Source organism: Phaethon aethereus, assembly GCF_964289735.1.
Source record: "Phaethon aethereus genome assembly, chromosome: Z".
Taxonomy (NCBI): domain Eukaryota; kingdom Metazoa; phylum Chordata; class Aves; order Phaethontiformes; family Phaethontidae; genus Phaethon; species Phaethon aethereus.
In genome coordinates, this window is record NC_138577.1 from 49,441,575 (window position 1) to 49,459,515 (window position 17,941).

Genomic DNA, 17,941 nt, shown 5'->3' on the forward strand with positions numbered 1-17,941 from the left:
CATTTTAATCCTCAAAAGTTCTTGGCAATTTGGTGAGCTTATTGATGACTGGAAAAAGCAGATGTTATGCTCATCTTCAAGAAAGGCAAGAAGAAGGACACAGGAAACTAGAGGCCAGTCAGCCTTACCGCAGTCCCTGGCAAGTTCATAGAGCAATCTTCTTAGAAGCCATTTCTAAACATGTGAAGGACAAGAAGGTAACTGGGTAACTTTAGCTTCAAGGCTAAGTCATGTCTGACCAAGCTCTTTGTTTTCTTTGCTGAGGTGATGGGCACTGTGGACAAAGGGAGAGCAGTGAGCATTGCATACATTGACTTTAACAATTTTTAAATGTTATCCCTAACCATTTTCCACAGTCTCCCTATCACCAGATTGATGAAATATGTGTGGGATAAGCAGACAATTGATGATGCAGAGTCCAGATGATGATCCGTGAACAGAGAGCCCTTCAGAGATCAGTACTAAGAGCTATGCTGTTTAATGTCTTCATTAATGACCTGGGTGATGGGACAGAGTGCACTTTCAGCAAGCCTGTGACTGATAACTAAATTAGGCTCAGGGGTCAAATGTTGGAGGGCAGGGTTGCAACTCAGAGGGACCTGGGCAGGCTAAAGAAATAAGCTGACAGGAATGTCATGAAGCTCAGTAAGAAAGAGTTTAAGGTCTTTAATCTGAGATGGAACACATCCATGCAACTTTCCAAGATCAAGGATAACTGCCCAGATCCACAGAGAAAGGCCTGGGGTCCTGGTAGCCAACAGGTGGACCATGAACCAGGAATGTGTCCTTGCAACACAGAAGGCCAATGGCATTCTGAGAGGTATTATCAAAAACACATCCAGTAGATCTGTGGAAGTAGTTCTTCCCTCCATGTGACATTTGTGAGACCACACCTGGAGTGCTATAGTTCTGAGAAAGACATTGGCATCTTGGAGTGAGTCCAGCAGAGGCCTCCAAGATGGTCATGGAACTGAATGCACAGGGTGTATGAGGAGAGGCTGAGAGAGCAGGGCCTGTTCAGTCTTAAGAATAGAAGATAAAGATATCTGATAAGATGATACAGAGAGGTGGAGCCAGACTTTTTCCAGAAGTGCACAGTGATGGGACAAGAGGCAAAGGACAAAAGTAAAAAAATGGCAAATTCTGATCAGACATTAGCAACAAGTGTTTTTACCATGAGGGCTGACAATATGAGAACAGTTTACCCAAAGGAGTTACGAGATACAATGGTGCAAATCACCTAATCAGAGATGTGTCATGGATGGTCATGTAGTAATTCCTATATTTATGGTCTGCTTGTGAGCATGAAATTTGTTTACAACCTATTGTTTCAGGGGAATGGATCTGTGGAAGATGGCTTTGTCCACAGTTACTTAGGGTTTTGCATGCATTTTTCAATTTTCTCAGAAATATAAGAATTTTTAGTAAATAGTTCAGTGATGAATTTCTAAACTACTAAGAGATGAAGCATTAAGCTAGTGTTGAATAATGCATTCAGATGCTGTTTAACATTGTTATTATGTAGTCTATTACCAATAGATTTAGAGGTAACAACTTGCTCAACTATATCAATAACAATATGTGTGATTAATGACAAAATTACTTGGTCACAGATAATTGTTGATATTCCTAGGGAAATGAAGATATCCAAATGTAGTTTTTAGGCACAAGTTATATTCTCCAAACACAGGAAAGTTTTGTCATTGTGGTAAGAAAAAAATAATAATTAAGAGTGTATATAATGTAAAGATGGTACATGAGCTTAAGGTGAAAACTTGAAGTCGTTCCAGTGGAAGATTCTCACAAAAAATTGAGTTAGTGACACAATAAGTATGCAACAAGAGACACCTTTGTGTGTCTGTCTGATTGTCAGCCAGACTATATTCAATTATCAGAGCATGATACCAGAAAACGATGTTTTAAAAAGTGACTAAGGATTTAGGGTGATAATTTATTCTATCCAACAATATAAAATTTTAAGGAAACACAAACTCAGAAACATCATAACAGCACCTGAAAACCAGATCCTCTGAGAGATAGCCAAGCTAGGCAAAGAAGACGTAAGGCAAGCCAAATAATTCTTGCCATTTGATTACATACGTCAGGAAAAAATGATGTTTAGCTGTGGGATATTGCCAGCGTAAATAAACAAAATTTTTCACCTCCAAAGTAGAAAGCATCTCCTGAATAAATTTGCAGAGGTATGGAGGCATGAGCAGATGCAGTCACATCATTGTCCACTATTACACTGATACGATTTTTTTTGGCAGAGAAGGATATAGAATGCCACTGGCCATTATTTAGTCCAGCACCTGGAATGAAAATAAAAACCAAAATTAAGTAGAAATATCCATTATTCATTATACTCCCTGAATGTTACAGACTTTTAAAGGAGGACAGACTGGTAAAGCAATCATAGACGACGCAAAAACTCCAAGTGATAATGAAAGGGAAAAAAATGAATAAAGAAGAGAAATATCTTTTGTGAGGACAGAACCTTTGCTATTCCCTTGCTTCACATTTGATAAGGAAAAAATAAAAGTACTTCAGTGAATAAACCATACTGTTATAATATTCTTAATTATCAATAATACATCCATTTAATGGAGTGACTATGAAAAGTATTCTCCCAATCTAAGGAAGTTACCATTAAGGTATCATTGTGATGGCTGATACAGTACGTTACACATAATACACATTTTTACTGCACTATTATCTTTTAAAATCAAAGGTAGTCATTATATTACAATCCAGTAAAATAGCAAAATTTTGCAGGTGTTAAAAGATTCAGTAACCGTCATGTCAATGTCACAAGACTATTTTTCTTTCACTTCTGCCTTTTATTGGAAATGTATGGGAAAATCTCCTAAGAGTTTAGCCTCTAACACAAATTTACATTACCTCAGGCTGTGGAAGTGTAAGGTGCCACAAAGCAATAAACCTAAAGCCCTGATTCTGGAAAGCACTTACATACATATACTTAAATAAATTTTATACAGGGCTGTATGTAAGCGCATTATTATCTTTAAGAAGTGCCTTGAGTCAATCATGTTCTTGAGTGTTCTTCAGAACAGAGATACTTCTTTCATCAAAGAACAAAGAATACAACCTTTGAATTATGTAAAGCCTTTTCCCAACTGCAGAGTGCCCATGATTTCTGATCTGTGATATCCCTCTTGAATTTTCATGTATTTATATTGTCCTCTCTAGAATGTGTTGTATATTCTGGAAATATAGGCCATTAGTTCATACAGAAGGAAAAGAAATAAAAATAGAAAGATGAGAATGTTCAAATAGCCAAATTACATCATGACTAGGATCCATATATTGTTAACTACCACAGTCTAAACATAAGATCAGTGTATAGTCAAGTAATAAATCTTAGAATCATATTATAAATTCAGATAAATTATCACCTGGCAAAATCTCTTAAATATTTAATTTAATATTAGTCTTATATAATTTTTTTTATTATTTGTTTCCTTACTTCACCCACTGTGTTTATTAGGGACTGCATAACAAGAAACCTTAAACATTCTGCTTTATTCTCAGCCTCAGTGGAATCATATAAAAGCTATGGCTAACAGATCTTATGTTTGTGTTGTACTTTCAGGAACAATTCACCTTTTAAATATAATGGTAGAAAGCACAGGACCATAATCACGGGTTTTCTGATGACCATTCTAGCCATTAATTATTTTGGTTGCAATCCTCTATGAGAAGTGGCATTTGAGTTTGCGATCAGGAGCAATACGCTTAAAGTCAGAGTAAACAATCAGTATTAAAGCTATCATTAATTTTCTGGGTAAATAGGTGTCTTTTCTACTTCTGTAAAACTCTGTATTAGTGATATTTATATAGATGGACTTTAAAATAAATATTGGCGAAATTATTACACATGATATAAAATGGTATTAATGCTATTACATCTGGCTACCAAAAGGTCACATGTAGAGGGGTCATCTTTTGGTAACAAGGATTTACACAGTCCTACAGGTAACGTGGAGGGAGTGACTAGAGTTTTCCTATATTTTCAAGATGTTCAACTGCCAAAAAAGTCCCTTTTTACTGGTGGCAGTTAATAGAACTTACAGCAGCCTTCAGGCTGGTGTATTTTATGTTAGGGCTGGCATACTATTAAGCTGAGGATCAAGAACATGCCTTATAGCCTGGCTATTTTGGCTCTAGTTGTATTTTGGCTAGATATGTGTAACAGACATTTAAAAAACAGCGTAGATAAAACATTAGGAATTTATTAATGCTACCTCGCAATATCATGGGCATAGATGAAACACACTGTGTTATGAAGTTTCTAGACTTACTGAGTACTATTATTTATCTCTCCTATTTTTTTCCTACTATTTTACAGCAAGAACTCATCAAATATATCAAAAGGTTTTATTAACTTCAAACAAAAGCCAACAAAGAATCACAAACAGATAAAGCATCCTTAGGCTTTTTATGCCTTTGTGAACCTCAGTGAACTATACTCTTCCATCAAATAGATCATAGGTATGCTGAAACAAAGAACATGAACAATGGATATTTTAAGGCACAGAAAATTAAGTCTGAGAAAGGGGTTTTTTCCCAATTCCCAGTAATATAATCAGTTTTCTTCTGTAAATTATTATAGAATTATTGTTCAATACGAAACTAAAGTGTAAAATATAGTCTATAACGTTACTTGTCACATTGTGTTTTTAAGATTAGCCACTTCAGAAAATAATTTTTAAAAAAAGGAATTATTTCCCTGCTTACTTATGTTACTCTTTCTAATCCCCATCCCCAGCTATCAAAAGCTCCATCTTCTTTCACTTCTCTAAGATTAAGCAGTGAGCTTCTCTATTTATAGATGTACTTCAAGTGAATGATGTTTTCCTCAATCATATCTCTGCAGAATGCTATCTTTTCCTTTAGGAATCATAGAATCATATAATAGTTTGGTCTGGAAGGGACCTTTAAGTCCCTTTAAGGGATCATCTAGTCCAATCTCCCTGCCATGTGCAGGGACTTCTTCTACTAGATCAGGTTGCTCAAAGACCCATACAACCTGACCTTGAGTACTTCCAGGGGTGGGACATCTAAATCTAACCTCTTTCAGTTATAAAAGTGTTACCTCTTGTCCTGTCAGTACAGGTGCTGGGAAAAAAATTCTCTCCATCCTTATTATAGGACCCCTTTTAAGTATTGAAAGGCCACAATAGCATCTCCCTAAAGCTTTCTCTTCTCCAGGCTGAACAACCCTGACTTTCTCAGCCTTTCTTCATAGAATGTTCCTGTGCTCTTCATAGCTGTTTCAGACCTCTGATAATTTTGATGGCCTTCCTCTGAGCCCACTCTAGCAGGTCCATGTTTTTCCTGTGTTGGGAACCCCACAACTGGATGCAGTACTCCAGGTGGGGTTTCACAAGAGCGGAGTAGAGGGGGAGAATCACCTCCCTCAGCCACACATTGGATGCAGCCTAAGATACAGTTATCTTTCTGGTATGCAAGCACACATTGCCAGGTCGTATCCAATTTCTCATGAGCATTCCCACGTCCCACTCTGCAGGGCTGCTCTCAATCTATTCATCTCCCAGCCTGTGTTGCTACTGGGGATTGCGCTGACCCAGATGCAGAACCTTGCACTTAGCTTTGTTGAACTTTTTGAGGTTCACATCAGCTCGCTCCTCAAGCTTGCCAAAGTCCCTCTGAATGACAACCCTTCCATCTAGTGAATCAGCTGCACCACTCAGCTTGGTGTCGTCTACAAACTCACTAAGGATGTACTCAATCCTACTATGTCATTACTGAAGATATTAAATCTAAGAATAAACTTCATAATTTCATTTCAATTGTTGCAAGGATAATTACTTTTAATTCTTAGTTTTGCATCCTGCTTCAGTAACTTCTGGTTCTAGTGGGAAAACCATATTCCAAATATTGCAATATTTGACTGCCAAGGTAGATGAAAGAATGCCCTAACATAAAGAAGGAGACTGAATGAATGACTGAAGTAGAAAAAATTTTTGATTACTGGAAAATCAGTTATATGAATTTTGTACTTTTTGGTTTGATTACTGTAGTTCATCATACTGACCTACTCAATTACTTTGGGATGGATATTTTACTTCCTGTCCACACAGGTTGGTATGATTAGAGATACTAAATGATGTTCATCTGGCTCAGGTTAAGACTTCTAAAAAGTCCCTTTCATTAAGTCAGGGGACTGAGGAATGCCATTGTGGAAGCACAAGACACTCATGAGAAAACAGCTCATTTTTGCCCTCAAATTGAGAACATTGATTAAATTCACATTTGCTTGTGTGAAGCCATGGAGTGGTACCATATATAAATGGTGGAGGTCAACAGACTGTTCAAATTTCCATTCCATCTCAAAATCATATTGTCTGGTACTTTACTAGGAGTTTTAAAAATGCTTTACCAGAAACAAATGATGAAAAAATAGCAATTAAAATTTTAGTGCACAATAAGATAGCTATTAAACAAGATATCAATTTATTCTCATTAGCAGTACCTCCATAATTTTAATATCTAAGTACTAAAAAAAATTGTCTGTGGGAGATCTTGCAGAACAATGACATGCAACCTAAGGAACACATATATAAAAAGACAATGTATATAGTTTATTAGCAGATCAGTGAGAAACAAAAAAAATAGTTTAGAGGAAGTAATTTATAAATCAGTTTGAAGTATAAACACAAAATGTAATGATTTTTAACAACATAATTAAAAGATACATAGAAATTAAAAGCTGCATAGAAAGACAGGGTTATATGAAGAAGCTGAGTAGTAAGATCTCAAACATTTGTACATGTTGTAATTAAATTTGGTTTCATCATTCATCACAAATTAAATTTGTGTTAATTTCTCTTTTTTAGTGTTATTTCTTTGTGAATATTTGTTGACCAGTTTGCAAAAGAGGCAACAAAGGAAAGATATTAAGCAACCATTCTATAAAAGAAAGATACAGCTTAGTACAGCTTAATCACTCATGAATTAACATTCTATTCTCTTTGGGTTTATATGGTTGAAGAAATCTTTAAAAAACACAATAATGAATTTAAGAACTGTGCACAGAGAAATATGCTCTGATTTAATTATCAAATATTGTTTGTGTATGTGAAAGTCAGGTCATAAGTCCTTGCTGGCAGGGAACAAACCTGTCCAGCCATCCACGAATTAATTACTCAATCTCCAAATGCAGACTTGAATTGCTTCAGTGAGTGAAACAATAGAGCACTTCAAAAAATCAAGAAAAAGTTCCCCATATGTTTTTGTCTTATAACTTCTTTCTTAGAAGAGAGTATTTTTGCAGTAGTTACTGAATTCACACACACAATTCCTCTTGTTAGACTTTATGAAGAGTCAGCTTAACATAGCACAAGAACATTAAGTTCCGTTTCAACATAGAATGCCAAGGCTTATTTTGAGATGTTTCAACTAACAAGTTATGTATTGTGTTGTAAATTGAAATTGAATAAATTGCTCTATGTGCAAGTGTACAGCTATTGAAAGTTCCATCACCTTCAGCTGGTCTGTTGAAATGATGCTGCATGACAATAGTTTCTTTAACGTATATCACCTAATTGAACTGGAATTAAAATAGCTCTTAAGAAGCCAAATTCATCACTGTTAACTACATATCACTGACATTCTCAGTAGGGACTTGACATTTTCAAATGGTGAGCCTCGGGAAACTTCTTGTCATCAGAATGATACTCTTTATGCATTAGTTATTCTAGATTATAACAAATACTAGGGCTGATCCCTGGGTGATATTATTATCACTCACAGAAACAGGATCAAAGTGTTTATGTAAATTTCAATATTATCTGTGTTCATTACTGCCTTAGAGTCTTTTCCTGGATTAAAATAATCAATTGTTTAAAATTTTACTTTTAATCATTATACACCTGTAGAAACATAATGAGCTTCAGAGTTATGTTTATTTTTTTGTTTTTCTTTTTCTTTTTTTTTCCCCTCAAAGAAAATTTCATTTTGTATTAGGAATTGAAGTAAGGAATCAATCTAAAAGAAACAGGGGCACAGAACTAAGATTATGGAGGCATCATCTTCAAGTTCTGTGGCTGTTTCTTTGCTCTGCTTGGCTCTGCTTTGCTGTCTTTGTCTGTCTTACACTGCCAAGCACATGATTTGCGAACATTTTAGTTAAGTGATCCTTATTTTCTGTTTGTACTGATTTTTTTTTTTTTTTTGGTGAAATTTTCTCCTTCTTTTACATAACTTTCTTAATTCTGTGGGGTCTGAAAGAGATTTGGAGACTTTAATTTTTATGATATTTAATATATTATTTTTTAATTTTTATTTCAGTAACTGCTTAGTTTACTTATTGTAATTGTTGTTGCTCAAGACAAACTAACACCAAACAGCATCATTTAGCTCTTTATATTCTGGCTTGAAATCTCCCCTGAAAGGTGCCTTAGGTTTGGGTCCTATCACTCCAATGAATATACTCTATACAAGATTAAATTCTTCACATATTTAAATCCTGAACTTGTTTTCTAAGTACCAACACAAAATACAGATTTCCTACTTGTTATTCTTCTGTTAATTCAGCTTACACATGACATTCTAGAACTAATCTGGCTTCTTTTGCACTGATAATATTCCTGTTTTATACATATGAAATATAAAATATAAGATCGTGTGCAGTTCAAAATTAATCTAGACTCAACTGATGTTTTGGATATCATAATTGTGTTTTCTGCAGGCAAATTATCCATTGCTTCTGTGACATATTCCTCCAGCTAGTGATCTTTGGTCATCTTCTTTGTCCATACAGAAACCACTCCAATTCCAGCCTCATTTCCTCATCTTCATATATTCTTTGGAATCCCATTTATCTGTCTAATCTCTCTGTTTTTCCTGTCTGAGAACTCATTCTGGAATGACCATTTTATCCTTCTACAAGAAAGGGGCAAAATTCAATTTGTTTACATAAAAGACAAGAAACTCTGAGGTGTCTGTGATGTATGGAGTGTCAGAGCATAACATACTACTGACAAAGTGCTGCTAGGTGAACGTATTGATATTACTACATGGTAATGTTACTGCCTCTCACCATTTTTTTTAAAAGTTGTGGAAGATGAAGATGTTGTCAGCTTTATCCTTCTCTCACATTTCATGAGAGGAGGAGATTCCTGGTTGGGACAGCAGTCTTGCTGTTCTCACATCAAGTGCTAACAGCACTCAGAAAAACTAAGGAGCTTTTTTGTGAAAGAGGGAGTCCCCTTACTCCCAAACTCAGTGAAAATGAAAGCTGGGAGCTGCTTCTCAGAATCCAAGTTGGATATCCTCTAACATGTCTGTATCTTACTATATTTGCTTTATCCTCTTATCCTTTTATATTTATTTACCAACAGAGAAATGGCTCAGAAGAAGACTAGAGCGTATGTTTTCTGGAAACCTCAGCTCCACCCTGAGGGCTGCTTAGCAGTGCACACTAACAAAAGTAGATGATCTAGTCTCAATTCAGTGATTAACTATAAAAGTGACCCTTTAGCTCTCAATTATGCAGTGTCCTCAACATCTCAATTTCTTTTTGTTCTTCATATAAATCTTTTTTTTTTTTATTTTTATTTTGAATGTACTCAGTCTTGCCCCAGCTTTCTGGAACACAAGAGGTATTGGGCATCCACTGTCCAAATTCAATGGACCACTCTGTAATTGAGAACTCTAGAAAATAATAAACATAATATTTATAACAATGCATAACTTCAGAGAAAAATTAGTTACTTGATGCCTTGTGAAGTCACTGACAAATGGTGAAAAACATATTAATGGCTTAGCTTGAGAGAATATAAAATTAACTTGTTTACACTTCACAACTGAAAAAATTGCTTAGATGTCTCAAATTTCCCAGATTACACACATTAGCTTTATATACTATATATATGTAAAGCTAAGGACTCAGCTTTGCAGCCTATATTATGGAAAGCAATTTCTACTCAATCATCAGGAAAAAAACATAGACACATGTTTGTGGGAAAAGAAAGTATTTAGAAACATTTGGGATTAAAATTCACACAAGCAAAGCATAATTGCACACATACGAGTCGTAAAATGAAGTTAAGAATGTAGGTAGTAATTTAAATGACTTTATATTAACCTATGCTTTTACGTGTGGGAAGCTTGGATTTTTTTTCTTCATTTCTGTTACCTGCTGTGATGTCAGTCAGTGCTTTTCCTGGTTTATGAAGACTGATTTTAACTTTCCCGTCACTCAGATATAAGAGGAAACCACCTGAAGCCTGTTGTAGTTTACCAGATAATAGAAGTCCCTCCTTGTTCCAGGTGCGAAACTGGAAACTGATGAATACTTCATCTTGCCCCAATGTGCCTGGCAGTGCCAGGTAACTACTGGAGCTCAGAAATGTAACAGGAACCACCTGTGGCTCTAAACATGAGAAGGACATGTTGCCCTAAAAAGAAATGAAAAAATTATGGCATTAGGAACATTCAGGGGAATAGTTATGAGAAGTTTTGTATGGAAACTACAGAATTTCAAAACGTTGTGTATAGAACCCAATATTTAGAATACTTGAATGTGTTAGTCGAAAAATCAAGGATGAATACGTAAGAACTTAATCTGAGAAATATTTACCTAGTTGTTTAACCAGAACAGACATATCTGTCTGAGCAAAGAGTGGCAAGGATGAATGAATGAGGTAAGATCTTAAACTACATGGGTGATTTAATGGTTCTTCAGAAGTTAGACAGACCTGTTTTGTTTCTGTTTTGGCTCAGCCTCAGGAAGCACTTGGGACTTGACAGGTTTCTGAATATCAAATAAAATGCCACGGAATGCAAAGTTCGGTACAAACATTTACACGGGTCTAACTGCTTGTATGCAGAGACAAATGTTGAGCTTGGCTACTGATTCTTTAAGGCAGTGTAAAATTTGAAACATTTTCCTGGACCAAGGAGCAGTCTTTCCAAATTGATGCAACTAGAGATGTGCACTGATCTCAATATTTGTTTTCACAAATTGTCAGAGAAAATTCTATATATAAACTCTTGCTACTTACAGATGTGAATCAGATACTTCACCAATCAGAAGGAAACATGTTTTCAGGTGGGCCTATATGGATCAGATCATGAGTTATACTCAGGCACCAAGCCTTTATTTCGTGCTAGGCTGCTTCTGAAATCATTGGTTCTTAGGTACCAAAATAAATTTGTGGATGAGTTCATTGACAAACTCTGAGCTTAACCTACACCTGTGGTTGTACTGAGTGATACAGATAACAAGACTGGAATGGGAATAATGCATTTTTTGCATCTAGTGTCAAAGTTAGTCAATACTTTATGACTCTTGATAGTGATACAGCATGCACTTTGATCTAGTGACTTCCTAGTACCATTTGAATTATAACTGATTTGTTCTGTCAGGTGATTACTAAAAGAATAATGTCTTTAGATTTTAAATTACATTTAACTTCTGTTCAACACAGAGATGTTTTAAATATTTGAATATATATAAAACTTTGACCTTATAGTAAAAAGCCAAAAAGTCAACTTAAGAAAAATACTCAGTAACATGGCAAGACATTAAAGTTTATCTGTATTCATTTTCTTCAAGGAAAATATAAAAATAAATAAAAGATCTGTCTTACAAACTCAGCTGTAGAGAAATGAATAGTCAACTGAACTGACCCATAGTGAAAAGGCAGTCATCAGATTAATGAACCTTGTTAAATGTTAAGATCTTACCATCTGCAGATTCCCCCAGACAGCTGCCAGATACTGTATCAGACCAGCGAAGTGTCTATTTAACAAGGATTCTATGGTAACATAGATACTTTCTGGCATACTTACATTATAAAACATCTCCTAAATAGTTTTGAAAGTAGGACAAGTTTAAATTATTTGAGATGAAGATGATGAAATTTCCTATGAAAATAATTTCATAGTTGCCCTTTTGATTAGTCCACACAGAGCCTCGTATAACTGCCTTCTCCCCAATATCTATCAGGATCATGTACTGGATATTATACAGAAGTATCAGTTTAGTTCATTCTGGAATATTTCAGATGAGCTTCACACGAGAAGAGATGCCTGTCATCCATTTTTTCTGGGACAGACAACAAAATTTGATTGTTCATGTTCTGAGGTGAAATCCAAATAAAAAAATTTGGACCTTGAAAGCATTCACATTTTGTTAATTATTTTGAATTGATTGTTTCCATCATATCTCTGTATTTCCTGCTGCTAAATAAATAAACACTGCAAATAGATATGTCTCTTGTACTATTGGAAAAAAAACCCAAAGGACTAAGTACAATTTATAAAAAGCTTCTGTAACACAGAAGAAAGTTGTTTCATTATTGGAACCGTTTCTCTAAATGGTAGGGATTTGGCTGATACAACTGTTGGCGATGTCACAATAAATGTATTAAACCCACCAACCTAAACTACAGGTCTTCAGACAAAGGGTGATATAAATTGGCAAACAAAACTTATCTACCAAAATTATAATGCTCTGGAAAAACCAGAGTGGATCAGTGTCCTCAGGAACAGAAGGTTTTTAAAATGCATTGCTAGTGTTCTTACTTGTCAGGTACAGAAGTCAAAGCCAGAGCTTTGGTGACTTCAGATACATCTTATTTTACTCACTGGCTTTTGTATATGCACCACAGTGAGATATCACACAACAGTGAGATATCACACACATTTAAATATCAGCTAAAGAACTGAAGAATAAAATGCATCCTACATTGTCTACTGGATGAGTCTGTACAGCAGCAAATATAGAATAGTCCAATTATGTGATTCTTTGATTTTTCTCTTGTTAAACACAGATTTTACTAGAGCTGTGTGTTAACAGGTTGCATGTGAAAGTGGTTGTGGTTTTTTTCTTTTCTCTGTTTTACTTATATATTCTTTCTTAACTATGAATCTCTTACCACAAAGTAGACCTGAGATTTATGCCTCCTGGCCAGGTCAATAATGTTCACTCCATTATAATGAATATTTTCAAAACACCCATGGAAGTTCTTGCGTGACAATGCCCCTGATTTTCCAGGCACTGGGATCCCTCCAAAGCTGAGCTTAGAAAGAGAAGAGAAATCAATGATACTGTTAAGTAATTTTCTAAGGAAAGAAGTTGCCAACAGTGTAGAGCAGAAGTCAAAGACTGGTCAATAATGAATTTGCTACTTCTTGGCTATTTCCTTGTACCACATTTACATATTAAAAACAGGATAACAAAAATTAAGTTATATCAAATCATATGTATAAATCTCATATGTTGGATTTTTTTTTTCTTCTGTCTCTTAACAGTTGCTTAATATAGAGTTTTAACAGTTTTCAGGGTCTGTTACAGCTGCAAAACCAAGAAGGTCAAGTCCTAGTACATGCAGACCATGCTGGACAGTATGAAAAGGGAGAAGAGAATTTGCTAACAACTTCTTTAGGAAATTTGAGCCTTACTTCCCCACTGTGTGCAAATCATAACTACCATAACAGAGAACAAGAGTGCATCAAATTAAATTATTCTAGGGGAGATTCTGAACAAATGAAAGGAGATAATTTTTCCCTCTCAAAGTGTTTAGGTTGTACAGTTACTTGATGTGATGCTGTAGGTTTACTCGGGTTTAGAAAGAGACTGGAAGACGTAATAAAAATAAAAATCCACTGAGAACTATTAAATTCAAGAATATCACTCCATCTTAATCAGTCCCTTAGGCAGAAACTGTTAGAAAGAAGTAGATTATTTTAGAAAAGCATTGCCACAAGGGTGATCTGATTTATACTCTGGTCTGTTTCCACTCTTGGGCACCATCAGAAACAGGATGCCAGTTTAAGTGAACCTTAGAACTCACCCATTTCAAAGTTATTATGGTTGACATTGTAGAAAAGGTCAGTTTAAACTATTTCTCTTTTAATTTTGAAATTTTGCTTAATATTTAAAATAATTTAATAAAAAATAAAATTAAATATATAATGCTTCATTAAGTTATTAAATTGAGAAATTTTTATAGTCAGAAATGCAATTTTAAATACAGTGGTTCATAGGTTTTGGAAGTTTTTAGGCTTTTATCCAGCTTTTGCTTTCCTTTCTACCTTGTATTGGTAACACATACTTCAAACTACTGTATGTGGAACAGAGGCAAAATTAATTTGCAATATCCATTTATTTAGTAAAACAAATCTATTTGCCAATCGGTTAAAACTAACTTTTAAAACTAGCCTTTTTTTCTTTTTTTTTTTTTTTTTAATTGGTACAATCCTGCAAGCCTTGACATTGTGGCTTAGATTCAGAAATTGTAAGCAGAATCATTACTTTAATTTTGTGAATTATATTTTTGAAATGGAATAATGCAGACACATAACAGTGTGAAAACTTACTTTAAACTGCTTAAAAACTCAAATGAGTAGAATAAAGTAATTTAGATCTGTGGGTTCCAGACACTCTGGTCTATCACTCATTGTCTCATCCAACGAACAGGACAGGAGCAAACATAAAGCAGCCAGTCATCACATTGCAATTGTGAAATAGTGGTGTTTTTAACCATAGGTGGGAAACTGTCACAGCAAATTACATCCATTCCTTTTCATGAATCTACCACTTGTGTAAGCAAGATTTTTTCACAGTACATTTGCTAGATTTTACAGGAATTTAAGTCTTAATCTAAACATTTCTAAAATGGTTTTATGCTGATTTAGTGTAATTGTCATCAAGCCGTAAAATAACAACTTTGACTTGGGGTTCATTCCTTATGTTTACATACTGTTTACCATATTTGCAGCAGTACTGAAACAAAGATATTAAGATAATGAATTCTGAGATTAAAAAGATGGTTTTTTGAAAATTTTGAGTTGAAAGTCTAGTAGAGCATTAGTCATCTAAGAACATCTCTTTTGCTTTGATCATTCCTTTAGGAGACAGAAAATCCCTAAAGTCTTAGGCACTACAAACTTCTTCAAGTTCTGTCTCCTTTGCTTGTTTCACTGCATTCACATAATAAATTTAATAAGTGTAATAAAGGAAAGGTAATTTTCACACCTCATACTCAAGGTCCAAATAATTGAATTCTCCTTTTGCATGAAAATGTTGAGTGTGTTTATCCACTGTAAAGTTTACTTGATTGTTAAAGTGCTCAATGACAACAGAATGCCAGTGTTGATCATCCAAAAGGCTGCCTAGTGTAATATTAATTTGGGCATTTGAAGGATGGGTTTTAGTGTCACCTTGAAAGAAGAAAGATAAAAACAGTTAATTCCATATAAAAATATAGTTATTAAAATATATACCGCTAGTTTACCATACTCTATACATTAAAATCCACTTAATAAATTAAAAGAAGTTTTAGTCAAATAATACTTAATAACTATGTTAAACTTTATGAGACTGTAGCTGTTACCTAAATTAATGAGTAGGGACAGCTTCCCTTTAATCAATTCCAGGGTGATGTGGTCTCCATTTTGTCCTTCTCTGTGGAGGAGAATTCCATCACTTTGCATTGTCTTAAACTTCAGAGAAATCATATCTTTCGGTGCATTCATGAGTTTTTGATTAAATGTGTAAATTAGACAACTTTTCCCATCAAAGCCAAGCACCTCAGACCCTAGAAGTAAAGACATGAAAAATAATGTATAATGCTATGTCTAAAAGAGACAATTGCATGTTACTTCAATATGATATGAAGTCCCACCATTAACATCCCTAGATTCACCTGTGCCCAGTAAAATGTTACTTATTTCTGCTATTCCCATTCTTCCCCAAATATTAAGACTGTCCTGTTTTAATGATGACATGATCACTACATAATAAAGCAAGGTGAGCAGAAAAGATCTGGCTTCTATTTCAATCTAGTACTAATCTGACATACTGAAAGGTCTTCTTTGCCCTGGAACCATGAAGTACTTTGACCATTTCTGTTCATACTGTATTCTTAGGGTGAAATTCTCTATTAATTTACCTACAGTTAATTCCAATTAACGAACTAAAGATCAGAAAAGTAATGTCCATTACATTTAACTGATTTTCAGAATCTTCATGCAGGTTGTAGATTTAAACCACTATTAAAATCAATCTAGGTATCTGTAGTAGTAATCAGTAGTTCGAAGTTATATCATGGCATAATATTCTAGGAAAGAAACAAAAATATTCTAAAATGAAAATTTGTCAGTTGTGAGTAGGTTCTGGCTCTCTTAATCAGATTTTTTTTTTTTACTGTATTCATAAACAAATTGCAATTTTAATTCAGTTGAATTACAGTTTTCATACTGGAATACAGGACTTTGTATCATCAGTTTTCCAGTATGGGTATCACAGAATCACAGAATGGTTGAAGTTGCCATGCATCTCTGGATGTTATCCTGTCCAGTTTCCCCATGTAAAGTAGGGACAGCTCCAGAAGGTTTCTTAAGTCCATGTCCAGTCAGGTTCTGAGTATTGCCAGGGACAGAGACTACACCTCTCTGGGCAGCCCATGCCAGTGTTCAACCATCCTCACAGTAAAAAACTATATTTAAGTTCATGTCCATTGCCTCTTGTCCTGTCACTTGGCACCACTGAAAAGACCCTGGCTCCATCTTCTTCACACCTTCCCGTCAGGTATTAATACACATGGGTAAGATTCCCCCTGAGCCTTCTACTCTCCACTCCCAGTTCTCTCAGGCTCTACTCATATGGCAGATGTGCCACTCCCTCAGTCATATTCATGTCCTTTTGCTGGATTTGTGTCTGTATGTCCATGTATTTCTTGCAGTAAGGACCCCAGAACTGGACTGAACAATTCAGACATGTCTCATTCCCACAGTTGACTAGAAGGGAAGGATAACCTCCCTCAACCCACTAGCAACACTCTTCTTAAACCAGCTCAGGATGCTGCTGGCCTTTTGTGTTACAAGGGCCAGTTTCCAGATCATGGTCAACTTGGTAAGTACCAGAAGCTTCATGTCTTTTTCTTCAAAACCACAGTCAGCCGCCAGTGTGTACTGGTAAACGCTTGCTAGGGTTACTTCACAGGTGTAAGAACTTCCACTTCCCTTTGTTGAAGAGCATGGGACACCTGCCAGTCCATTTCACCAGCCTGTCTGTGTCCCTCTAAATGACATCAAAACCCTCTGATGTGTCAATCAGTCCTCCAAACTTTTATTGGTTGCAAACTTGCTGAATGTACATTCTGCCTCATCATCCTGGTTGTTAATGAAGATGTTAAGCAGCATTGAAAGCAGTATCAACCCATGGGATACACCACAAGTGAATAGACTTAGCTTAGCTTTGTGCCACTGATCACAACTCTTTCAGCTAGGCAGTTCAGTCTGTTTTCAGTCCACTTCATTGTCCATCTAAATAGCCTGTATTTATCAGTTGTCTATGAGGACATTATGGGACACAGCATCAAAACTCTTGCTAAACTCAAGATAATCAGCACCAAACATTCTCTTTTGCTCACCAAGCCAGTTATATCACTGTAGAAGGCTATTAGTTTGGTCAGGCATGATTTCCCATTCATAAATCCATGCTGACTATTTCCAATAATCTCCTCATCCTTCACGTGTTTGGAAGTGGATTCTAGGTTTATTTGCTCCTTCAACTTCCGAGGGATTGAAATGCGGTTGACCAATTTGTAGTTCCCCAGGTATTCTTCCTACTTTTGTTGAAGATAGGAGTGGCATTTGTTCTTTTCCAGTCTTTAGGAACCTCTCACCATTGTCATTACTTGCAAAGATAAAAAAATGTGACCTCAGAATGACTGTGGCCAATCCCCTCAGCACTCTTGGGTGCATCCCAGTAAGTCCATGGTTTACATATGCCCAATTTGTTCAAATGTTACATAGCCTGACCCTCTTCCACTGAGGGTTTCCCTTACTGTAGTCTTTCCTGTGAGCCTTAGAGATCTGAGATTCCTGAAGGTAAGTCTTACCAGCTGTCCTGGTTTCAGCCAGGGTAGAGTTAATTTTCTTC

The 17,941-nt window shown here is 35.5% G+C and overlaps 1 protein-coding gene across 1 annotated transcript in view; it reads right to left on the reverse strand.

Moving 5' to 3' along the window:
- CNTNAP4 (contactin associated protein family member 4) overlaps window positions 1-17,941 on the reverse strand; it is a gene marked incomplete at its 5' end in the record, with an annotated part of 237,095 nt that overhangs the window by 62,274 nt on the left and 156,880 nt on the right. The window contains 5 exons of the mRNA XM_082013630.1: window positions 2,163-2,312; window positions 10,184-10,445; window positions 12,930-13,073; window positions 15,032-15,216; window positions 15,390-15,593. Of these exons, the coding sequence (XP_081869756.1) occupies window positions 2,163-2,312; window positions 10,184-10,445; window positions 12,930-13,073; window positions 15,032-15,216; window positions 15,390-15,593 (945 nt within the window). The remainder of the gene's footprint in view (window positions 1-2,162; window positions 2,313-10,183; window positions 10,446-12,929; window positions 13,074-15,031; window positions 15,217-15,389; window positions 15,594-17,941) is intronic.